We start from the raw sequence: 26,947 nt of genomic DNA, 5'->3' as shown, positions 1-26,947 counted from the left end.
TCAGATAAAACATAGTTGCCTGGCAAGGGGAACCATTCATAGTCTGTTGTTTGGGGTTGTAAATGCGTGTTGCTGCACAGTAGCCTGTCATATATGGGTTGCATAGCCTGTTGTCTGTTGTAGAGCAGAGCTTGTGATATGGAATGATTTTTTTTGTTTTATTTCAAGTTTTTTCACAGGAATCCAAGCCTTAAAGTTCTATCATATACTCATGAAATACTTAAGTAAAATAAATATTTTTCCTAATTAGAAATATACTTTTCTCACTGTTTTGGCATATTGAATATATTGACACCAACTCAGCTGGCCTTAAAGCCATGAATAAAATCAAAATGACTGTCAACAAACATAATACATTGATGATGGTTTGAATAAAGCCATAACTTAAAGCTTTCATCATACATACATGGACGCAATAAGGTTTGCTTACACACACATGGACTAACTAAGGTTTGCTTACACACACATGGACTAACTAAGGTTTGCTCACACACAAATTAACTAACTAAAGTTTGCTTACACACCCATTGACTATATAAGGTTTGCGTACACACACATGGACTAACTAAGGTTTGCTTACACACACATGGACACACTATTAGGTTTCCTTACACACATGGACAAACTAAGGTTTGCTTACACACATGGACTATCTAAGGTTTGCTTGAACGAACACGGACAAACTAAGGGTTGCTTAAAAACACATGAATTATCTAAGGGTTCCTTACACACACACATGGACTATTTAAGGGTCCCTTACACACACATGAATAAACTAAGGTTTCCTTACACACACATGGACTAACTAAGGTTTGCTTACACACACATGGACAAACTTATGGTTGCTTAAAAACACATGGACTATCTAAGGGTTCCTTACACACACATGGACAAACTAAGGTTTCCTTACACTCATGGACAAACTAAAGTTTGCTTACACACTCATGGACAAACTAAGGTTTGCTTACACACACACACACATGGCCAAACTAAGGGTTGCTTAAAAACACATGGGCTATCTAAGGGTTCCTTACACACACATGAATAAACTAAAGTTTCCTTACACACATATGGACAAACTAAGGTTTGTTTACACACACATGGACAAACTAAGGGTTGCTTAAAAACACATAGACGATCTTAGGGTTCCTTACGCACACATGGATAAACTTAGGTTTCCTTACACACATATGGACAAACTAAGGTTTGCTTACACTCACATGGACAAACTAAGGCTTGCTTACACACACATTGATTATATATGGGTTCCTTACACACACATGGATAACCTAAAGTTTTCTTACAGACACATTGCCAAACTATTAGGTTTTCCCACACGTACCTGGACAAACTTATGTTTACTTTTACACATATACATGTAGACAACTAAGGTTTGCTTATACATACATGTTCAAACTAAGGTTTGCTTATACACTGATAGACAAACTAAGGTTTGCTAATGCACAGTTGGAATAAGTAAATTTTTATTATACACACTAAAAATTGTTCATACACACATGAACAAATTGAAGTTTGGTTCTGCACACATGAATACAATAAAGTTTGCTTTATAAACACACATGGACAAACTAAGCATTGCTTATACACTTGTGGGCTAACTTAGGTTTGCTTATACACCTGTGGACAAAATAAGTGTTACAAATACACACATGGACAAACTAAGGTTTGACTTTACACACAGTCACATCGTATACAAACTAAGCTTTGCTTATACACCAGTGAACACAACCATTACACATTTATTGTAAAAATGTTATTCTTAATTGCCTTTCTGGATAGAAAATGCATATCTTTGTGACAGAGTATTCTTTATATGAGCTAAAATCTATATAAGCAATCAAGTAGGAGATCTGTCTTGGTGACCTTAATTGACATTCATTTAATGATGAGTCGCTAAGATCTTAACTTCTGACAATAGCGCTACATGTACCCTTGTAGGATATAAAACCAATAGAATAGCCCACACTGGAGTATTACTTTACAAATTTTACAAATGAATGAATTGACATATTAGAACAATTGGTGTTTAATATCATCAATATGTCTGCATTCTTATGTATATTATATTATTATAACTATATGATTTTTTTATGGACCATGTCAGAAAGTTACTTTTTGACAATTAAATACATATAAGATAAGAGGAAAGTCAATAAAATGTATCTATTTAAACTGAGCTGTGTTTTAAATAATGTTTTGTTGTATAATACTTGTAGTTATTTGTTATAAAACTTCAAATGTGTTGATATCTGATTGCTCATGTTCACATGCAATGACTTATACAGTTTAGACATCATATATTGAAATCAAAGTGTTAACAAGTACAAAGAATGATGATGTCATTTGATCATATCTTAGAAGCTTAAATATGACAAGAATAAAGGACAAGGGACGTTAAGGGGCGTTATATGTCTTTATTCAAATTATTTCCAACCTAACATCAACATAAAGTGCAGAGAGTCATCTTTTAAAATATCCTTAATGCTCGCATTTGTTGAAAAGACTTAATCTCCAGCTCTAGACAAGGACGCTCACTGTTTTACAATTTTGACGTTGTTTAGCGTTGCTTTTACAGTAACGTCACAACTCCGAATTATATTGATGCAGATTACTGCGCTTATTATTCAATGAGCATAATGATGATCCAAAATGTGATTAATGATTAAATTCATTTTCATAAATCATAATAAATAAATACATTCATATTTAGGGCAGACATGTTTTTGCGGCCATGTTTGACTTTGGTTTGAAGTAAGCCTTTGATTAAATCAGTGTGTAAATGTGGTGTTCTTTTTTTATATTGTGTTCATTGTGTTGGCTGTGTTGTTATGTTTTGTACAAACTTATTGAATTCAAATCTTTAAAACTCATTCTGTAAGTAGAAATTTCCAGCCCTCATTCAACTGAATGTGTTGTTAATACATATGAGCCGTGCTCTGTGGGGTTTAATGCATGTGCGTAAAGTGTCGTCCCTGTACAGTCTGGCTAATCAGGGACAACACTTGTCGCTTTTGTGATATATTAAAGTTTAGGCAGAAAGTGTTGTCCCTGATAAGCTTGTGCGGACTGCACAGGCTAATATGGGACGACACTTTACGTACATGCAATAAACCCCTTTTTCACAGATCACGTATTATGCTCTATCTTTCTGTGTCTCCAAAGTTGTTTGTTCAAGGACTTTTATTGAATTACTCAACCATGTGCTATTATTTTCCACTGAAACGACAACTGTTTATTAGTAAACTCAATCCTTAAATTATGATCTGCAACAGCAATCAATTGGCCTTTTGAACAACAACTAAAATATGCTGTCACCCAAAGAAGCAGCTTGTTACTTGGAATACATGGATGTTTGTTGACACATTTTCATAAACACTATATGCTCCAGCATATCAGGAGTTCATTTCCACAAAACAGTAGCAATTAAAGTGGTTATTAGTGATAAGATATTCAACTGCATGATATAGTTCTGTTCATTAGTTATGTAGTATATTTTATCAAGTTGAACCTCAGAATTTTTACATTAACAATTTGAGTGGCTCTGGAAAAGGTCATTTTAATTTCAACACTTTACGCAAACTCATAGATCCAACCAGTATATAAAGTGTGGAAGTGTCACATTGAAGTTTGCTTGAATTAGGTTGTGTTTTGTGTAGCCATTGGACTCATGACTCTTTCAGTTGTAAAAGGTACCTATTAAGCTAGAACCGTTAGTCTTTTACTAACTTTTACAATTTTTTTTATACATTATTAGATATTTGGTTATAACTGGCATTAAGTGAAGCCTGTTGCTGATTAAGACTTAATGTTACAATTTACTGCTTTCTGTTATAACATGCAAATCAAATTAAATAGAATATTACAGACTCTTTTTTTTCAATCGATACTTCCAAAATGTACGTTACTGAAGATGTTCAACATTGTTCGCCGTCAAACAGACATAAAGGTCAAAGGGACAAACCACAAAAGATCATGATGCAGAACCCTCACTGGCCTCATCCTACTATGTACGAGTTTGTTTCCATTCTCTTCCTAGGAGATTGTTTAAAATATTTCATTGTTTACTTCATTAATTAGCATGTACACTATCTTCAGATTTACTTTTATTACAGGTCCTCTACCACCATGAAAAAGGTTCCCGTTGCAAGGCGACACTTTGATTCCTTCGGAACGTTTGATTTCTTGAAAGAAATTCCCAAACGTGGGGTCATGCTTCACACAGACAGATACCAGCTTGACTTTTCAAAAGCCTTTGATGGGTAGGTCTATATACAATTTGGGGCTGCTTTGCTAGTCATGTCATAGGGCCACAATTGGGTTTTCTCTTTCTTTTATTGTACCAAACATGTTCATCCTGTTTATCAACTAGTATATACTGCAGTCATCAATTTGAACAGCTATGTCACACAAAGACAAATGAGTATTGCTCACAAGTAATTAATCAAAGTGCTGAAGGCACTGTAGGTGTTCGCTATTGTAAAATGTAGTCCTTGATTAGCTTGTGCGCATTGCACAGGCTAATCAGTATGCACAGGCTAATCTTATTTGACATGCATTAAGCCCCATTTTCCCTGAAAGCAGCCAATATGTATAGATTTCAATGATAAACACCAGACTTGCCAATCTCCTCTTACAAGCTGTTAAACACTATTAGTCATATAAACCCTCTGCAGTGTACCAGTGGTTAACTATAAATAGGCAAATGTGCTGGTTACCTTTCCTAGCAGACGTTCATAGCATTTGTCCACTCTCTTACACTGTGGTTCATCACATTCACATGTATGTTGAGGCAAGAACGTCAACTCCCCTAGAAGAATGGCATTTGTAGTCTGCTACAACAGGCAGTGGTTGTCTTTCCATACCCTACCTAAGGCTTCTAAGCACATACTGATTTGCAAAATATGACCTGTAGCGTAAGTGTGAGCGTTATAAAAAATCCAGAAAAATTATTTACAGTTTGAAATTTGTTTCATAAAAGAATGTTAGATTAAGAAAAATAATTTAAAATAATAATCGTAAATAATTTTCCATTTTTAAACAATTAAGAAAACAATAAAGTCATATTGCACACTGCAACTTAGCTGTGTGTAACCCAGAGGGTAACAGCTTTTTTGAATATTTAGCACACAGGGTTTTAATTAAGCACACACTGTCCATATAAGAAAATCATGACTTGGCCATTTACATGTATTTGCCTCTATCCTATTCAACGGACCCTAATTGGCATATAGGTAAAAAAGGACACATTTTTGCTAGATACAATATTGTGTTTTTAAAAATTAAAAATGCTTATTTCTCTATTGTCAAAAAAAAATCATAATGAATGTTGTCAAACATTCCTTAAACAGGTATAAATGTTAACCATTTTGTCTGATCAGCCAGACTGGCTTACATTCAGCAATAAGTCAGCAATGATGCAAATTAAAAATAATTAGTGCAGTTTTACTGTGTTGGACATTTTCCTATTAAGTGCACATGAAATATGAGCCATGGACTATTCATATGCATGTGCTGCTTATTTTCCCCTGCCAAAGGCGGAGGGACATAGAATTGGAGTTGTCAGTCCGTCCATCAGTCTGTCTGTCTGTCTGTCTGTCTGTCTGTCTGTCTGTCTGTCACAAACTTTGCAGGGCTATATCTCAGAAATTATTTAAGATATCAACATATAACTTCATGTGTGTAGAGATAATAATATGGAGAAGTGCCATGCATAAGAACCCTAACCCTACACTTTCTTTTATAAGAGTTATTGCCAATTGTTGTTTTTATGATGTAATTTTTCAGGGCTATATATCAGGTACCATACAAGATTTCAACATGTAACTTTATGGGTGTGTACGGAATGATCAATAAAAAGAATTGCCTTGCATAAGAACCATAATCCTACACTTTCTTAAATTATTGTTATTTCCCTTTGTTTTTTTTGTGTGATGTAACTTTTCAGGGCTATGCCTTAGGTACCATACAAGATTTCAACATGAAACTTCATGGGAGCATTGATATAAATGAGGAGAAATGCAATTCATAAAAACAATTACCCTACGCAACGAATTCGCTTGTTTGATCTTGCTTTTAGTTTATTAAGTTAATATGTTAAGGAATGTTTTGTTCAAGCTCACAACAGCACACATTACCATACTATTCATTTCTGGATAGATCGAGAAAGACATATTCAGCAACATTGAAAAATAGTCCATCCACTGTTATAACTTGTAAGCTTGCATATGACTCACTCAAACCGCAACATGTTGTGGTCTGCTAATTTCCGGCATCGTTCCTCGCATGTAATGATTCCTGATTTCTGCATTAAAACAAATATTTTGATAACACTCTTGAAGCCAAACTTTTGCCCCAATTTTGATGAAAATTGGGCTAAATCTAATGTTATTATGAAAATATCTACGGAAAGTTTTAATCTGGGTCTAGTGAGGTAGAAATGTAACTGTAAACGTATAGAAATTCGTCGGTATGAAATTTCGTGGTTTAATAAAAAACAACTAATTCGTTGACACGCAATTTCGTGGATTTCAAATAAAAAAACAACTAATTTGTTGATACGTAATTTCGTGAATTTCAAATTTTCCAGGAAGACTGACTGTCAAAATAATTAAACTTTTATTCAAACAACCAGAGTTACAACGAAGCATAATTTGGTAATCTGTGTTGACAGTAAGACTGGAGGTTAATGTGCACTGAAGCATGAAAGTGTCGATAAGAGCGATAAAGCGGCACACTTGTGGGTCCCCGCTCACTAATTGCCATCAATGTTGTTTTGACAATATTTTCAATTCTCAGTGCAATCGGTCCCCTAGTTAGTAGTAATAATTGAGTAATAAGATCCCCACAATACACGTGTGAAAACCGTTATGTCTCTTTTAACTTTAATTGACACTAATTGACATATGTGATAAATCTGCAAACTGTTAATTTGATATTTAATCATTCATATAAACACACTACTTGATATTCATACTAAGTATTCATTAACATCGTAGTTCTTATCATACTAAGTAATCATAAACATCTTAGTTCAAACATATATAATTTGCGTCAAATGGGTGGAAAATAACAACAACAATTTTCAATTCGAGATATTTTAATTAGTCAAGATGTATTTTAATTGACCTATTGAAGTGAAGTAACTATGACAAAAAACAAATATCTGGGATAACCGACAACAACAAAAAATGTCGGAAATGACCGATTTCAGATTAAAAATGTATAAATAATCGTTGGTACTTGAATTCGTGGTTCACCGGGCCAACGAAATCCACGAAAATTCGTACCACACGAAATTTAATGGTTTTACAGTAGGTCCCAAGGTCAAATTGTCCCCAATTGTTGTACCATGAGGTGAGCTCTTCAGGGCCATCATGTCCCTCTTACTTTTTAAATGGTTATTCTCCCTATATTTGCATCATATCCCTCTCATTGATTTTCACTCTATTTTTTATGCCCCCCTTCAAAGAAGAGGGGGTATATTGCTTTGCTCATGTCGGTCGGTTGGTCGGTCGGTCCGTCCACCAGGTGGTTGTCATACGATAACTCAAGAACGCTTGGGCCTAGGATCATGAAACTTCATAGGTACATTGATCATGACTCGCAGATGACCCCTATTGATTTTGAGGTCACTAGGTCAAAGGTCAAGGTCACGGTGACTCGAAATAGTAAAATGGTTTTTTAATGATAACTCAAGAATGCATACGCGGCCAACAGGGCACACTCTGAACAATATTACTGAAGCAACTGGTCTGTAATCCTAAATCTATAATTATCAGTCCAATGAAACATCATCCTTTTAGTAAAATACAGTGGATAAGTAAAAATATTACCAGAATATGAGATTTTTTGTATATTTTGTATATTCAATATTGTGTTAATGTAAAATTTTGTTGATTAATATAAATATAAGCAGGACAGGGGAGGTAATACACTCTTATATACAGGGGAAACAAATGCCATAAGTTTAAATTTATTGTTACCGCATTTGCCTCCCTTGTAATATATTTAAATTTTACCAAATGTAAGGCTAACTGCATTTTTGTAATGCATACTACTACTACTACTACTACTACTACTACTACTGCTGCTGCTGCTGCTGCTGCTGCTGCTGCTGCAGCTGCTGCTACTGCTGCTGCTTCTACTACTACTACTACTGCTACTTCTACTTCTACTACTACTACTACTACTACTTACTACTACTACTACTACTACTACTACTACTACACTACTACTACTACTACTACTACTACTACTACAACTACTACTTCTACTACTACTACTACTACTACTACTACTAACTACTACTACTCCTACTACTACTCTACTACTACTACTACTACTACTACTACTACTACTACTACTACTACTACTACTACTACTACTACTACTACTTACTACTACTACTACTACTACTACTACTACTACTACTACTACTACTACTACTACTACTACTACTACTACTTATACTACTACTACTACTACTACTATTACTACACCACCACCACCACCCACCCACCCACCCCACCCCACCCCACCAGACCCACCCACCCACCAACCACCACCACCACCACCACCACCACCATCACCACCACCATTCACAGTGACAAAAAACGTATTCACACAATGGCTGCTACTACAACTTATAGCCCATATAGGGGGGCATGCATGTTTTACAAACAGCCCTTGTTTTTAACCCTTTGCATGCTGGGAAATTTGTCGTATGCTAAAATGTTGTGTGCTTAATTTCTAAAATTAGCATTTTCTTCAAATTTTTTCAAAGAAAACTATAAGAATAGCAAACAGTTTGGATCCTGATGAGACGCCACGTTCTGTGGCATCTCATCTGGATCCAAACTGTTTGCAAAGGCCTTCAAAATTCGGTCCCAGCACTAAAAGAGTTAATTGCTTGATAAAAATAAAGTTTCTACATCCTGTAATTCTGCCTCCATCCTCAGTATGAGTCAACGTGAGAGGCTACAGGCCGAGTTGGAGTACATGGAGCGACTGCGGGGCATCAAAAGACGCAGGGAGGTCCTGCCACACCGCGCACAGCTCGACCTCCTCATGGGCGGCAAGAAAATGGAGTTCGCAGAGAGGTGGGGGATGATGACTCAGTTACTATATTTGAGCTTGGCTCTGGAAAAAAAGGGCTTAATGCGTGTGCTTATAGTGTCATCCCAGATTAACCGGCGCAGTCTGCACAGATTAATTAAGGATAATTAATTGGAACATTTCTTTTAAACAGTATTGACCTGACATTGTAATTAAATGAATATTTAAAGTACTGGATAGGTGTTCATTTATTACATAGTCCTAAAGGTTTATAAAATTAATTATCAAGCACAATGTTTGCACAGGATTATTTTTGTCAGTGTTAAGAAGCAGCTTATAATTATCTGATCCTTATCTTACCTTTGAGATAATTAAACATACGTGCTATATTTATCTTTGATATTTATCACACTCATGGATTATTTCTGTTTTGTTCAGGTTTGAAATTCAGCGTGAAATTCAGAAGTTAAAGTCCCTGATCTTGCCACAGCATGCCAAAGACCTGTTCCACGGGCGTGGGTTCACCTTGCCAGAGTGAGTGACTTCCACCTTCACCCTGAATGATTCAGTTTATTAACATTATTACATATAAAAAATGTGACATGATAATGATATGATACAGTACCCAATATGGCAGATTCAACTTGCAAGAATGAGCGACCGTGGCCTTGAATGATTTTCTTTAAAAAATGTATCATGATACATTATCGTGGATCAGTGCTGATATTCACAAAGTTCTTAAGAGAAATCTTTATTTAAGTTTTACACAAGTGTACATTTCATATTAAATATTCTATGCCAGATTTAATGTTTGAGGGATTAATTTTAAATAATTTTAGCAATATTTAAATGTTAAAGTAGAAAGACCAAATCCAGGTAGGAATTGCATTTATTGCCAGTTAGGTCAAGGTCACATTAATTTTAAAAATGGAAAAACAGTTTCCAATGTATAATATTGAATAGAATTATTGAGCTGCATGTTTTTAGTTTGTGTGTACTTACATTGACACCTAGCTTGGAATAGCACAGTTTAATACTGGTGAACTGCAATCCAACAAATCAGTAGATAATGAAATGATGGGATACAAAAAATGCTTTGCTGGACCCTAACCCTTAAGAAAATCTTATTTAACCAAAAATCAGTACAACAAAAGGTGCAATTTTATGATTGTATTGTTCAATCTTCCTTTTTTATTTTATCAATGATAATTATACGCCCGTTTAAAAAAAACGGGATGTATTATAGTTTCACCTTGGCGGCGGGTGGGCGGCGTCCACAGCAGTTTCAGCTCTCTAATTCAAATAATTTTTATCCGATCTTCACCAAACTTGGTCAGAAGTTGTATCTAGAAAATATCTAGGTCAAGTTCGACTATGGGTCATGCCGGGTCAAAAACTAGGTCACAGGGTCACTTAGTGCATTTTAAGCATTTAGCATGGTGTCCGCTTTCTAATTGAAGTAGTTTTCATCCGATCTTCACCAAACTTGGTCAGAAGTTGTATCTAGACAATATTTAGGTCAAATTCGAATATGGGTCATGCCGGGTCAAAAACTAGGTCACAGGGTCACTTAGTGCATTTCAAGCATTTAGCATGGTGTCCGCTCTCTAATTGAAGTAGTTTTCATCTGATCTTCACCAAACTTGGTCAGAAGTTGTATCTAGACAATATTTAGGTCAAGTAAGAATATGGGTCATGCCGAGTCACAGGGTCACTTAAACCATTTCAAGCATTTAGCATGGTGTCCGCTCTCTAATTGAAGTAGTTTTCATCCGATCTTCAACAAATTTGGTCAAAAGTTGTGTCTAGACAATATCTACATGTAGGTCAAGTTCAAATATGGGTCATGCCAGGTTAAAACTAGGTCACAAGGTCACTTAGTGCATTTCAAGCATTTAGCATGGTGTCCACTCTCTAATTGAAGTAGTTTTCATCAGATCTTCATCAACTTTGGTCAGAAGATGTGTCTAGATGATATGTAGGTCAAGTTCAAATATGGGTCATGGTAAAGTTATCAAGTTGTCCAAAGCCTTAAAACGGGCGTATCTTGTGACAGTTTGGCACTCTTGTTTTGGATAATTTACAAAAGAAATACACTATGCATAAGTTACATTTTTTTGTTTGTTGTATTTATTTACAGTTATAAATTTTTAAAAAGCATGCAAAAAATTTGTGGTTATAAAACAAAATGCCGTATAAAATGCTTAAAAATCTGAATGATGCAATACTAAAAAAGATTAGATCTAACAGTCAACGCCTTTCTCTCTTGACTATTTGTTGTATTTCCTTTTGACTGCAAATTAAATTAATCTTGATAATTAAGCAATGCATTTTAAACCTAGTTTTGTGGCATGTTTTTGTTTATGTCCTCTTGATAATATAGCACTGTTTGCAGGAACCACAACTCTGTGAAGCCCAGGAAGTTCCTTCCTGCTGACGTAGATTATGACGATTATGAACGTAAGTGTTGAAGTAGCGTCTAGTTATTGTGGTCTATTTTGTAATTTCTGAATTGCTATTATTTGCATTGTTTGGTATTGGCTTGTTATAGCATTTAGAGGCTGAAGATAGAAAACACATGCAATGAAATATGTGCATGTGGTACTTCTAATTGTTAATTTAATGTAAAGGAAAATTACTAGTTTTATTAATTATATGGGTAAGAAGATGCTATAAACCCTTACCCCTGCATAAGAAGCAAAGTGAAAAAGGCTTTTGCAAACATCATAAAACCAGAACAGCGTGGGAGTAACTCGCAGTCTGTTCAGGTTTTATGCTGTTTTCTGCTCATCAGTATCTAAAGTTTTGAGATGAAGCCTTAACGACTTGAATCTAGTAAGAAATGTCTTTTATTAAATGTAACTTTCTAAGGGACTACACGTGCGTGAAAATACTTATCTAAGTGGTAAAGGGTTAATAGACATCGTCAATTATTACTTAATATACTGTGGAGTTATTTTTATTTTGTTAACAAAATTTAGTGGATTCATAAAATTTGGCTTTATGGTGGATCTTCATGGATGTTTATGCCCCCCCCCACATCTACTGATGCCAAGGTTTTGAACCTTGTATGCCAAATGATTTGAATTGGTTATCTCACAAATACAAATTGAGAAATGATTGCTGTTTGTAATATGTAATACAATTGTTTTTTGGCGTTTGGTTCATTTATTTATGTTTATATGTGCTTTGTATTGTGATTTGTTGTCATTTTTGTATGTACCAATCGCACATTAGATTCTTTTAATTTTCAATGGTTAATGGTATGTTATGACATTTATTTGTATATGCAACATTTCACCTGAATGTTTATTATTTTAATTTGCTTGCTAGAAACATTTGGCATCCATCTGGAATGTAACCTATTCAAGCACAATGCTTATTGAAATAATTTGTTTGATGTTGACTGCATGTTAAATGTTCTGTGGTGTGTGGGCGGGTTTACTTGGTTATACTGAACACAGCACAGGTCTTCACTTCACAGCGGGAGCATCTGCTTGTGTAACACTTTGATTTTGCAGTGAGTAGTGCGTTCTCACCTGACAAATATTCGTTCAACCCGGAAACAGGGAGAGTTCATCCGAAACAGCGCCAATACCCCTTAGAACAAGGTGGCGCGTTACCCAAGATAAATAACAAAGGGTACTTGCTAGGTACATACTCTTCTTATAACCTCTTGTATGGAGCTTGTAACACATATATTGCAGTTGATGCACCTTGACTAACCGTCTGTATATCATCTTTGAGTGTGGCCTTAAAAGGGCCTTTTCATGTTTTGGTAAATTGACAAAATTTAAAAAAAGTTGTTTCAGATTCGCAAATTTTCATTTAAGTTATGATATTTGTTAGGAAATAGTGATACTGAACATTTACCATGCTCTAAAATATCCATTATATGCATCTTTTGACGATTTTAAAGCCTGAAAATTATAACGCGTTGCAACGCGAAACGATTGAATAATTTGGAAAGTTCTGTTGTTGCAGTTATATTTTGGGAAACTACGAGGACTGCTTATATAAGTAAAAAATACATCCGCTCATAGCATGAGCACGGATGGTCGAGTGGTCTTAGCAGGAGACCTTTTACTTCAGGACTTCAGGGGTCAGTGGTTCAAGCCCAGTTTAGGGTTACTTTTATTTATATTGTATTCTTGGGGTTTTTTTACGGGAGATTTGTTGGTCCAATGTTTACATTTCTCAATATAAAGCATTTAATGTCAAGCTTCAATACATGCCAAAATCTGTGAAAAGACCCCTTTAATGTACTCTGGAAAGCCTATTAAAATTCTGTCTGTTGCTTTTTTACTACAACTTCAATGTTTTAAATACTTGTATTAAATGGCTTCTGTATCTCATGTTTTGGGGAAACTACTAAATATTATTTGTAATCAGTGTAAGATGTTAATTGTTTACGAGCAGTAAACTAATTTTGAACAGTATTAGTAATCTGTGAAGTAAGTTTAATATGAATGCTTGTATCAAATACTCTAGTTTAACCAATAACAATTTGCAAAACTTCTTATTGATGAATATTACTTTATGGTGGTTATATTTCCGTCATTTCACATGTGTAATAGTTTTGGAAAAAAAACACAAATCAGCATAATTAAAAAAAATAAAACCACACAGGAATACTTAAAAAGTCATTTTCACATGTTATGAAAAAGTTGTAATTCAGTTTAGTATTTATTGTAATCAATAATAAATGTTTTGATAATGTCTTGCATGTTCAACTGCTGCTGCAGTATATCAATGGTTCAAAATGCCCGGATTTTCAAATTAAAGAGTTCATTGACAAAAGTTCCACATTTATACATGTATTCATAAAATCATAAAGATTTAAATGAGATATGCATATATGAAATCAAAATCATAATTTTTTTAATCAGCTATGCATAGAAATAGTTTTAAATTTAAGTGGCAAAGTTTATTGTTTGAAAGTGCTTGTAATAATTGTGTTGTATTCGACATACCATTCTGAGGCTGCAAATGCTGTTGGGTGATGTAAGTTTGTAGGGAGACAACTCAAGGCAAACTGCTCCAATATGATCATCATTAATTACCTCCCCTACAGCAAATGCACCTGGGATTGGGCTGAAGCATGCTTAATGCCTTTACAGTGCTTGCATTCTAAGATCTCACACAAATCCCATCAAATACTTTTTCCAGTGCCGTTTGAAACTAAGAACAATCATATGAAAAAGTCAGGCTTGTCATTTACGACAATAGATTCAAAGCTTTATGTTCATTTCATCGATTTAAGGCTGTTCTCAACTTTATAATAGCAGATTATATATTTTATAAAATAGTCGACACTTTTTTTATCAGTGAAAATGTAATGTTATTAAACTACCCAATACTCTACAAAAAAGAAGGCCCACACCTTATAGCAGCATAACGTTTTCATTTCAAGTCAGATCATGTTAGATTTGAAATATTGATTTCAGTATCATTGTTTATTGGTCAATAAACGATCTTCTGAGGAGTGGATATTAGGTCATGAGGGTATATTGTTAAATTCCTACTCTTTAGAGCACAAAAATATTGTTTTTTTGGTTGGTAAACAATGATTAATAAAAGAGAATCTTTCAGAAGCAACCAACTGTAGATTTGTTTAAAACATTTGATTTCGCCCATTTTATTTGACCATAATATTCAACAAAGTGCTGGTGCATAATTATGTATTTAAGTATAGAAGAACTAGTTTTTTTTTTATTGTGCTAATGTGTTAGTTGAGCAATCATTTTTTGACACACAATTATCTCTGTGTTATATCCTTTCGTATGTGTATGTATGATACCCACTGACTAGAATAAAGTTGATACCCAGTAATTTGTGATCTTAGTGTGAAACCTCATAACTGTTGTTGCTGCTATGAGCAGACATATTGGAACTCCCATGAACCTATTCCTATAACATTAGTTTTTTCCCACCAACTTGTAATATCGTCTTTCACAGCCATTTTGCAAGACAATTTTTTGTTGTTGATGTGCTGGTATCCAGCAAAATTTGTTCCCTATTAAATATGGGAACCAAGAAGAATTGAGATTTCTGGTTTCCAGCTTTGTTAGGATCTTGCTGGAATCATCATGCTTCAAAGTTTAGAGTCCAACATTTGCTTCATTTGGTTCCCACTGGGTGGCTTTTTCTTCATCAGGCAATATAAACAACTTATTATATTAGCATTTTCAGTGCACATGGCATGATTGTTTGCCTTAATTCTGACTGAATAGAAAGATTCCCTTTGCTGTTTTTTTCTGCTGATGTTTTAAGCTTGTTGACAATCAGACAAACGTTGTGCTTGTCGTCTGATTGCTGCAGACCACATGCAGCAATGGCTTGTGCAACTCTCTGAAATTGTCATTTGATGTGCTTTTGTGTAAGAACATTATGAACTAACATTAAAATTGTATAAATTATGCCAGGTCATTATGTACTGTGCAAATCCAGAGAGAAATGATCCGTAACAAATACAATTTTGCATTAATGTCCATAGTTGTAAGGCCTTAATTCAAACACACTCACATTGATTATGAGCCGTGCTCTGTGAAAAGGGGGTGTAATGCATGTGCGTAAAGTGTCTGGAAAACAGGGCTTTATCCATGTTGGTAAAGTGTCGTACCAGATTAGCTAGTGCGATCTGCACGGGCTTATCAGAGATGACACTTTCTGCTGAGAGAAGATTCTTGCTAAAAAGACGCTTCCTCTCAACAAAAACTACCATTAAAGCTGAAATCTTCGTCCCTGATTTGCATGTGCGGCTGTGCAGGCTAATCTGGGATAATACTTCATGCACATGGATTAAGCCTTGTTTTCCCATACAGCGACTCATTCTAAAAATATCAGTGGCTTGAGTTATATGCCAAATTGACACAATTCATCTGATGGTCCATTATGTTCACACAAAAAACAGGTGTGTTCTCCAGGTGAAAAGCTTGCCTGAGCCAATCTGATTATGATAGATTTCAGTAATCCATTTAGAGTCATGCTTTCAGGGTTGTGAAAGTAAAAGAGCAATAATTTAGAATCCCAATCTCTAGCAATTAAACATGCATATAAATATAAACACAATTTATGGTCCGGCCGAAAAAAAAAACATGTTTGTTTCAGGTTACCCGACCGTGTCAGTTTACCAGTTTTTTAAATCACGTTTTAAACTATTCGGCCCCGATTTAGATCGCAAATGTATTGATTAAAATAATTACATTCAAAACAATGTATTACGGGTAATAATGGACCAAATCGGCAGAGTTGCATTCATTTCACACATGTTAATCTCTTTTGTCTTAACACCTCAAACAGCAGTCTACACAATAGGTCAGTAGACGTGCTATGCGTGTTGTCATAACGCCCAGCACTTAATCCAGTTCCGTCCAGATGTTCTCTTGAATCAGTATACAGTACGATTACTGTTTCAATAATAACTAAACTAAAAGGCCGCAAGGAAAAAGATACGGCGTGTTTGATTTGAAATTAATTCAGAGGAAATATCAAATTATTCACAATATAATTTTGTTGAAAATACCAAAGAAACTTTTAACCGAAATCAACAGATTTCAATGTTCTCTGCGCTACAAAGTTTGTATAAAAAATCAATACACGCACGCTTTCCTTGACCTTGTACATTGCCGCATAATTTTCGCGCTCTTTTGTCAAGAAATATACATGATGACTTTATTGGAAGCATTTGTAAACGTCGTGTTTTATACATTAAAAAATCGGAAGTGTGTTTCGGATCACAAATTATTATTCTCATTTGGAAATTTAACGGAACATTTATATTTGTGTTATATTTGTTATGAATTAAATATTGATTTGTTAAAACGCTTTACGTGTTAAAAAATATGTTTTGATAATATAATGCATTGAAAGCACAATTTCCAAGAGGATAACACCCGTTGACTATTATCAGTCTCTTACGTAACTTGCCATGGTTTTATCGCGGAAAAGTACACTGTTGGGACCAATTAATGTCGTACATGTAGGTAAAACAAAGCCATAAAACTGCAATAAACCCCTGAAATTGTCGATTGATAGTGACATGGGGTTATTTACGCATATCTGATTCACACCGTTGCCACCAGTTTATATCCGATCAAACAGTAAAAGAAAAAAAAAAAATCCAGACCTACGACCCTCATTTTTTTAGCCCTTAACCTGAAACAGGCCTCAGTTTCTTGAAATTAATTCATAAAGTAACAATTTATTACAGAAAACAAAATTGAGATAATGGTTCTCAAAAGGAGAAGTCAAATGGGTTAAAATGTGAACATCTATTCTGAAATGCACAATTTTCTAAAATCTTCACATTCACGTTTATCACAAGATAGTTTAAGTCGAGTTAAACAAGAAAAAGCGATTGCAAAAACAAGGACAATGAGAAAGGGGCTTATGTCCACATTAATTTTGTAAACAGTAGAAGAACTTTTATCTGAAATACAAGAATTATTGGCTGTGTCAAATGCATGCATGTTTACAATCAATAAATTTGAAATCTCATTTAGTGCAGACCTTTTGTGGATTTAGTATTTGGCACATTTAACCTTGTATTGTTACATTATGCTGCATTGTAATTTGTTTATAGTTGACCTTTTACGTGATTTCAATTTGATATACTAACCACAGAGCATGTATTTGATCTGCATTAATCCATTTAAGACCTTAATTAGAAGAGTTTATTTACTAGATTAATAGTTTTAAGTTTGTTCTTAACAAAAAAGAGCCTGATAAGCATGTTTATATAGCCAACTGATTAATGTCAATTATATAATTACAATATATACATTTTAATAGGAATTTAATTGTATAAAAAAAATATTTGTTAAAAAAACATTTATTTCGCTCACACATGAATAAAAAAGTTGTTTACCATTGATACCTTAATACATTAATAAAATCAAATCCACAAGAATGCCAACGTAAGATAATTGTTGTACAACACACAATTAGTTGTTATGTTTTAAAAGACAGTAATACATGTATATGCATTTGTCAATGAATTGAATTATATCATAATATTTGTTCTCCAAATATTAGTCATGACAATAATATTTCAGAAAACAAAAACAGTAATCGTATAAATATTTTACAATATTGTAGTATTAGTAATAACAACATTTTTATATCTAAACAAATGTAGGAATACTTTACATTTCAAGTCAATATAACTTTATTACTAAAAGAAATTTGTGTGAATTGAAATATTACAATATCCCAGTTCGCGTTCATACATTGTATGCTTCATCTGGTCCGTTTGTTTGCTTCTTCAATGTATTGCATGCTGGTATATTAAAATGCAGCATGCCACGATCATGTTCCCAACCCAATGTCATGCCTGTTTGAAGCCCAATTAAAGCAAAGTCAGGTATGCTGGGTTCAGCTGTGCATATATGCAAGTTTATATCAAAGTATTTATGGATAGTGATAATAAAAAAAAATCTTATTCTTATTTTTTTTTCAATTTCATTTGCATTGTCTGCAAAAGGCTTTGGAAAGTGTATGGTCATGAAAAAAGAAAATGAATTAAATTCATGGCCTTTTCCTTTTTTAATATTACAGAAAAAATAGATTTTGTCTTTTATAAGTGTGTAATAAGGAAGTAACAGATATTCATAAATATACAGAAAAACTTATTTGGCAATTTATTTTCAACTGCTGGTCATAAATGAACCAGTTGAACTCTGTGCTATATCTTATCATTATGCATCTTTTATCTAGAGTCAATAAAAAAACAAAATAAACAATGTTTAACAGGTATACTGTGAATTATTACTTTCACCTTGTATAATTACAAAAAGCTTTTTATTTTTGCACCATGTTTCCCATGAATAGTAGAATGTTGCTTCAAGATTTAAAAATATTCCTTTAACTCTTTCAGTGCTGGAACCGAGTTTTGAAGGCCTTTGCAAACAGTTTGGATCCAGATGAGACGCCACAGAACATGGCGTCTCATCAGTATCCAAACTGTTTGCTATTCTTATAGTATTCTTTGAAAGAAAATCGAAGAAAATGCTAATTTTAGAAATTCAGCAGACAACATTTTAGCAGACGACAACTTTCCCAGCATGCAAAGGGTTAACTTTGTACCTTCAATGAAATATTTACAGAGATCAGTTTCACAAACCCACAATGAAGTCCTATACCATCTGTCCTATGATGTGCAGCTTGATTATCGGGTCATGTTGGTTTCTCTGTTTATTTCGCACAGGGTCGGGTGGACCAATCATCCTTTCGAAGGAACGACGCACTGTAGAGAGTATTAAAGCAAGGCTCAGAATACCAACCAGTATGATCATGGCTTAACAAAGCTCAAACATGAACAGTTTTACATATCACTTGAAAATATTTCGCTGAGTCATGAACTCAATTTCTACAGATGTATTTTTTTACATTTGCACATACATGACGGCTGCAATTTGCAGTAATAAAATAATTTTTATATCTATTTAACAGAAACGTATCAATTTTGATTTTTTTTCACAATAGAGTTATAGCACTTTGTGGTGAATACAAATTGCGGCGATGCTAGTTGGTATTTAGCAGACGGGTTACGCTTGCATGACTGTGTACGTGTTCTTACTGTACTTTACTCTTACTAGCTTTGTGTTGGGGGGGAATTGTGGCATTTAAACAGAGACTGCATACAATAACATTTTTGGTGATTTCGCTGAATGTGATTAAAACAGCATATGGCGCGTGTGTTGTGGTGTGATACTGGACTAATAACTGTGTCTGTTTCATAACAGATATAAAAATTCTATTCTTCGACAATTTAATGACAGATAACTTTACCTTACTTTGATCCTTCCAATAAATGTACCATAGAATTTCTGATTCCATTTCTATTCCTTGTATTTCAAATTTTGAGCAAATAAATGTGGTCCTCGCTATGGTAATGTCTGTTGTTTTTGTAATGCCAGTCACCATGGTAACTGCAGACTTCCTTTCCCTGTAGAGAACTTTCGAGCACAGAAAGGTGAGCCCATACAAATTAAAACTCCAAATCCGTTCTCTTATGAAATGGAGGACACATGGACTCCTTACGTAACGCGCCAGTCGACCATGATGTCCCCTATCCAGCGGGGCAGCAGCAAGTCTCCCGTTGTGCCATTCACACCTCGGCGCCTCAAACCCTCTGAGTCGCCAGATTTGACCCTCTACCCGGTGTCTCAGGGACTGCTAATGTCACCGTCGCCACGATACGGCACAGGTCTTGGTGGAAGTCGAGGGTTTCTAAATTACGTCTAATGTGTATAGAAGCTTATACAAGAAAAGTTTAGGGTTTAATAGCTATGTATGCATGTTGCTGACTAGCATAGTCCAAATAATGTAATAGTGGTTTCAGTTGTGTTATTGTGCATGGGTAAACTATTATGTTTGCATCATGATAATTTTGTATGCATAAAATTAATGAGTTCATTATAATTGCATGGCATTTTTTTGCATGTTTGAGTCTAATTTCTGATAATAATTCTGAAAAATGTAGTTATCCTTTTTTAATTTGTTTCTGCAAGATTTGGGGTGGGGAAGTATGGATGAAAATGAAGTACATATAAATGTACAGTGAATGTTTTTAACTATTATTTTGTATATATCTTGTTTGAAAAACAACTATAATGTTTTGGAAATTAAGTTTTTCTGTTATTAAAGCATATTGTTTTAATTTTTGTTGTCAATTTGACATTGTCTCTGACATAAAACAGGCCAGTAAATTAATATATTAGTTTAGCATGTCCTTCAAAATACCTTATCTCTTCTGGTAGCATTTGTGAATTCGAAAATTAAAACCATTTACTGTCTTATAATGTTCTACAATATTTCAAAATTTCTAATAAATTGTAAAACCAATTTATATATTAACTGTCATAAGTTATATTTGGGTAAAATAAACAGGAGTTTATACAGGTCAAGACTAAATTGAGAAACTATTCATGACAGTTCTATATCCTATAATAACCCTCTTGATTTGATCTCATTTTAGCCTGAAATAAAATTTCACTTTTTATGCCCCTGGATCGAAAGATCGCGGGCATATTGTTTTTTACCTGTCTGTCTGTCATTCATTCATTCATTGTGTGTGTCCCAAAACATTAACCTTGGTTAAAGTTTTGCAATAACTTTTGCATTATTGAAGATAGCAACTTGATATGTGGTATGCACGTGTATCTCATGGAGCTGCACATTTTGAGTGGTGAAAGGTCAAGGTCATCCTTCAAGGTCAAAGGTCAAATATATGACTTCAAAGCGGCATAATAGGAGGCATTGTGTTTCTGACAAACACATCTCTTGTTATTAGCATAATTTCTCTTTTAATGTAAACAATTTTTCTTCTAAATATTTGTGTTGCTATAATTGTCCATAAATCTGATCTGAGATGTTAGTATCGCCTACTTATCAGTAGAAAAATCTCAAAAAATCTCAAAAAATCTTTAAAATGTGCTTAATTGGATCAGTGGATGTTACATTTGGCCTGATACTCAGACTGCTATTTGTTTACTTGTGCAAACATAAACCTTATTGTAGATCTTTGAAACATAAAGAAAACGGGATATTTGTTTTTCTTGATTAATATGTCTGAATAAATCTTCTGCGTAAATAATTCAATCAAAGGCTAATTTTCAATGAAGATTAAACTTAATCCCAAATCCTATAATCATGCAATTGATAAATGGCGGGGCTTTATGTGGAAACACTGTAGAAAGAAGTTTGGACGATCATTTATTGGAAGTCCATTGATTTGTTAATAGTTAACATATAACATAATTAATAATGTAAGAGTTACAGTTTTCTTGTTGGACATACATAAATATTTTTCTATACCAGGGTCATTGAAAAGCAAACACTTTATGTCATCTTGATTGTGAAGCTATTGTCATATGTAATTTTAGCAAAAGCTACCTTACGGATTAAGATGAACAGAAGCACGTAACGTTAAAGCATTTTCTTTTCACATTATTTTTTTCTGCATGAAAGTTGCCAAAGCTGTTGAGAAAAAAGTTGATTTAGACATGAACTTAAACAATTGTACTATTTTATATGATTATTATGAAGTAAGTGAATTTATGTGGCATATTGGATGGTATAGTAATATATAATTACCGGATAGTAAATATGAAATTAAATTGAATTAGTTATTAGTGTGAGATACAAGTGATTGAAAAAAAATGCTTATTATAACATGTAAACATTTTATTTTCCTTGATGAATGAACGATGAGAAACAATGGTAGACATTCCATAAAGTTGACGCAGTTGAAAACAGGGTATTTGTTGATGTATAATGAAATTGAGGGCAAGTGCTCTTTACCTTCAAATTGGGATATTGGTAGCAAGATTAACAAGGAAGTGAAGAAAGGATGGAAAACTCGAGCGTGATTCCCTCATATCACAGGCGCCACTCCGAGCTCATGTTAAAACATCTGATGGGTGAGATGTCCATTCTTTATGTTTCACCTTGACATTCGTGTCACAGCATTTATTGAGCTTGTTCTGGGAAAACTGGGCTTATTGAATGTGCATAAAGTGTCATCCCGACTGCACAGGCTAATAAGGGATGAAACTTTCCACATTTGTTTAGAATATGCTTGCTTTAAACAAAGGATTCTTTAAAGTGGAAAGTGTTGTCCCGGATTAGCCAGTGCGGACTGCGCAGGCTAATCTGGAATAACATTTTACGCACATGCATTAAGCCCAGTCTTCCCAGAACAAGGCCAAAGTGTTTACAACTGAGTGAAAAATTGTACCACACCTTTTAAATTGTGCGTGTGTGTTGGTTGGTTTCTTGATTTACTGGGTAAACGATTTCAAACTTCAGGTTGTCATCCATGTGAAGGTCATATTAAATAATAAATATAATCTAACATGATTTTTAGCCGGATTTTTTTCGAAAAAATCTCGGCTTATAGATTGATGTTGTCGGGCGGGCGGGCGGGCGGGCGGGCGGGCGGGGTGGCGGCGTGCTCGAAAATGTTAAAGTTCTTATTTCATGGTATAACTTTGGTATGCTTGGACCTAGAGTCTTCAAACTTGACATGAAGGTTGGCCAGGATTAACAGATGACCACTGGTCATTTCAAGGTCATTCATTTGAAGGTCAAGGTCACTGTGACCTTCAATATAAAAAATGTTAAAGTTGTTATAACTTTGGTATGCTTGGACCTAGAGTCTTGAAACTTGACATGAAGGTTGGCCATAACTAGTTAGTAACCACTGGTCATTTCAAGGTCATTCATTTGAAGGTCAAGGTCACTGTGACCTTGAATGTAAAAATGTTAAAGTTCTTATTTCATGGTATAACTTTGGTATGCTTGGACCTAGAGTCTTCAAACTTGACATGAAGGTTGGCCAGGATTAACAGATGACCACTGGTCATTTCAAGGTCATTCATTTGAAGGTGAAGGTCACTGTGACCTTCAATATAAAAATGTTAAAGTTGTTATAACTTTGGTATGCTTGGACCTAGAGTCTTGAAACTTGACATGAAGGTTGGCCAGAACTAGTAAGTAACCACTGGACATTTCAAGGTCATTCATTTGAAGGTCAAGGTCACTGTGACCTTGAATGTAAAAATGTTAAAGTTGTTATAACTTTGGTATGCTTGGACCTAGAGTCTTGAAACTTGACATGAAGGTTGGCCAGAACTAGTAAGTAACCACTGGACATTTCAAGGTCATTCATTTGAAGGTCAAGGTCACTGTGACCTTGAATGTAAAAATGTTAAAGTTCTTATTTCTGCTAGAACTGGTGTGATAGAAACCTTTTGGAGTGATCATAAGGCTGTCTGGATTTCTGTGTAGGTATGTGAAAGCAAAACAATAAATAGTATTATTTCATCTAAGTTTATTTTCTTACATTTGATAATGAAATTGATGGAAACTTCAAACAATATGTTACTAATTTGCTAATAAAAAAATTGAGATCAAACTTTCCTAATTGTCAATTCAAGTTCATATTTGTGACCTTAAATGTTATTGTTGTTCATGTATATGCATGCATTCAAAACATAACACAAGGTTTGCTCATGCCTTGAAAAGTACTTACATTTCATTTTGACCTTTGAACAATATTTCAGTAATTTAAGTATTGCATTGACAAAAACACGAAAGGTACTTTCCTGTCATTAAATTAAAAATCCGGCTTCAATGCGGTCATCTCCGACCGCGGAACTCTTGTTATGATTCTGTTTCTAGTTCATATTTATATAAATATTTTCTTGATTGTAAAAGAAAATCGAACAGGCTCAATAAAACTGATGCATGTTACGTAATAATTTAGTAAAGTACATAAATATTATGAAAAACTTCTGAGAAATTATTAAAATTGATGCAAAAGATCATTAAGTAGTTAGATCATTTAAAAAGTATTATCATTAATGCGCATTTGTTAAAACATCTATGGGATTTTTGGTAATCCAGTTAGAAGTATATGTAACACAATTGAATTTCATGCCTTAATTTATCATATTGAATTTTTATAAAAATGAATGGCCACATTGTACATGGCCAACTAGGTTTAATAAGCATATGTTAAGCTGGACAAATTATGTTTATTTTTATTCACCAAGTGTGATATATAAAACTGATCATGTTTGGAGTTCAATCTAAGTGAAGTAAATCCGAGTCATCAAAAGGTAATATGCATGTTTGTGTTATACATAACCAGCAATCCATTTTTGTTCAAAGAAAAGCCCAGATTTTCTTTGAATATCCCTTTTTCCCTAGATGTATGAGAATGTTATACACCACCATCATTTCATTTCGTTTTCAATGTTAAGGGCATGTATATTGTTCACACATAATGTTTAAGTAATTCATTCTTTGTTTACATCCACCATACGTACTTTTCATCTTAGGGTTTGCCCAGTGTTTATAAATTTTGAATATTTTTCCATTTTTCACATCTTTCTTTAGTAATTTTCTAGTGTTCACATTTATCATGTGTTCAAGACTTAGTGCTCATATTATATGGTGTACTTTTCTAGTGCTCACATCCATCATGTGTACAATTAATCGTGTGTATATATGGAGTACAAAATGTACTTGTCGAGTATTACCATCCTTAAGTACTAGTCTAGTATTCTGAGCAATTTTCAGTACTTGCCCAGTGTTCACATCTATTTAGTGTTCAGATCTATCTTAAGTACTTGCCCAATTGTTAACATGCATCTGGATTAACCACTTTTAATGGCCACCATAGTTCTCTGACCAGTATTTGGAACCATATACAGTGTTAATTGTTCACTTTGGAAGCATGTCTGAAAAAAATCTTAGGTTCTTATTTGGCGTTTGCTTCAAACATACGCATCTGTCCGGTGTAAATATCAACTAAAGCGCTTGTGCAAAACTCATAGTGATAATTAGTGTTTGCCAATTATTCACAGCAACTTAATGCGTCTGTTCACATCTATCTTGTGTGTCGTGTATTGACATCCATTTAAAGGTTCTGTCATTTGTTCACATCCATCTTGTGTGTCTTGTGTTGACAGACATCAAAAGGTACTGTCATGTGTTCACATTTATCGTGTGTGTCTTCCGTTGACAGCCATCTAAAGGTTCTGTCATTTGTTCACATCCATCTTATGTGTCTTTTGTTGACAGCCATCTAAAGGTTCTGTCATGTGTTCACATCTATCTTGTGTGTCTTGTGTTGACAGCCATCTACAGGGTTTGTCATGTGTTCACATCTATCTTGTGTGTATTGTATTGACAGCCATCTAAAGTGTTTGTCATGTGTTCACATCTAACTTGTGTGTCTTGTGTTGACAGCCATCTACAGGGTTTGTCATGTGTTCACATCTATATTTTGTGTTTTGTGTTGATAGCCATCTACAGGGTTTGTTATGTGTTCACATCTGTCTTGTGTGTCTTGTGTTGACAGCCATCTAAATGTTCTGTCATGTGTTCCCATTTATCTTGTTTGTCTTGTGTTGACAGCCATCTAAAGGTTCTGTCATGTGCTCACAACCAACACCAACCATTTAAGATTTTTTTTCGGAATCTTAAAATGCCTGCTGTCAGTGCTTTTCCTGTGTTTGAATGTGTGTGTCCCTAGCTGACAGAGTTTATAGAGATAGAGGATCAAAACAAAACTTATGGAAAAGTGTTCCTGATTTTCAGAATTATATATCTATGATAGAAGTGCTGTGGTGTGCTTTAATATATCTTCCTTTGTTTGCTTGTGTGTTTTTTATGTGTGATTGCGGTGACTTTATTAATTAAGCATAGTTTAAGAATACTTCATACTTTACACAAAAATTTGTATTTTGATTATAACGCTGTTTGCCCAATGTTTCCTGCATGGCTGTTAATAATGATGTTATGTGGTTGTACATAAACAAAGTTTCCTATCATACTGCTTTGATCTTGAAGAATTCATTTGACTTTTAAGAATCTGTTCAGTTGGAATTTTTTTCGACAACTTAAATTTATTTAATGAAAAGTATGGTCCCAGTTCACTATCAGTTCTTTCACATTTACAGTACCTTTGAAGAAATTGCAAATGAAGCCTGGAAGTGTTGCCTGTATAATAATTCTTAATCAAACAATATCACCCAATTTCACATCCACCCTGGCCTATGTTATTGTTGTTATAATTCAATTGGGTTGTTTTTATGCGACCTTTGCATCTCGCAAAACAACAGTTAAATACTTACCAATCCTGATTCTTCCATATTTCTTATGTTCACTTTGTCTGTGAACTTGACCTAATTTGGGCTTAAAATGGGCTGTACAAGCCCATATGGGGTTTTGTAAGTTTGTTAAAAACAGCCAATATATTTTCATCCATATTTATTTGTGATACCACTTACATACAGAAATGTATAAGGTATAATAATTTCATTCATTTTGATAGATTGAAGTATTGTTAATTAACTCC

The 26,947-nt window shown here is 34.2% G+C and overlaps 1 protein-coding gene across 11 annotated transcripts in view; it reads left to right on the top strand.

The window, feature by feature from the left end:
• The window catches only part of LOC127848680 (uncharacterized), a 70,716-nt gene that overhangs the window by 21,607 nt on the left and 22,162 nt on the right, over positions 1-26,947 (top strand). For 8 of the 11 annotated variants that reach the window (XM_052381344.1, XM_052381312.1, XM_052381304.1 and 5 more), the window contains exons 3-8: positions 4,134-4,280; positions 8,979-9,119; positions 9,514-9,609; positions 11,471-11,535; positions 12,597-12,728; positions 19,283-19,360. In XM_052381344.1, the coding sequence (XP_052237304.1) occupies positions 4,134-4,280; positions 8,979-9,119; positions 9,514-9,609; positions 11,471-11,535; positions 12,597-12,728; positions 19,283-19,360 (659 nt within the window). The remainder of the gene's footprint in view (positions 1-4,133; positions 4,281-8,978; positions 9,120-9,513; positions 9,610-11,470; positions 11,536-12,596; positions 12,729-19,282; positions 19,361-26,947) is intronic. The other 3 variants (XM_052381331.1, XM_052381322.1, XM_052381295.1) reach the window with 1 other exon arrangement.

Source organism: Dreissena polymorpha, chromosome 1 (genome assembly GCF_020536995.1).
Source record: "Dreissena polymorpha isolate Duluth1 chromosome 1, UMN_Dpol_1.0, whole genome shotgun sequence".
In the NCBI taxonomy this organism is placed as follows: domain Eukaryota; kingdom Metazoa; phylum Mollusca; class Bivalvia; order Myida; family Dreissenidae; genus Dreissena; species Dreissena polymorpha.
The sequence above is the reverse complement of the archived record's forward strand: the minus strand, read 5'-3'. Positions and strand labels throughout refer to the sequence as shown.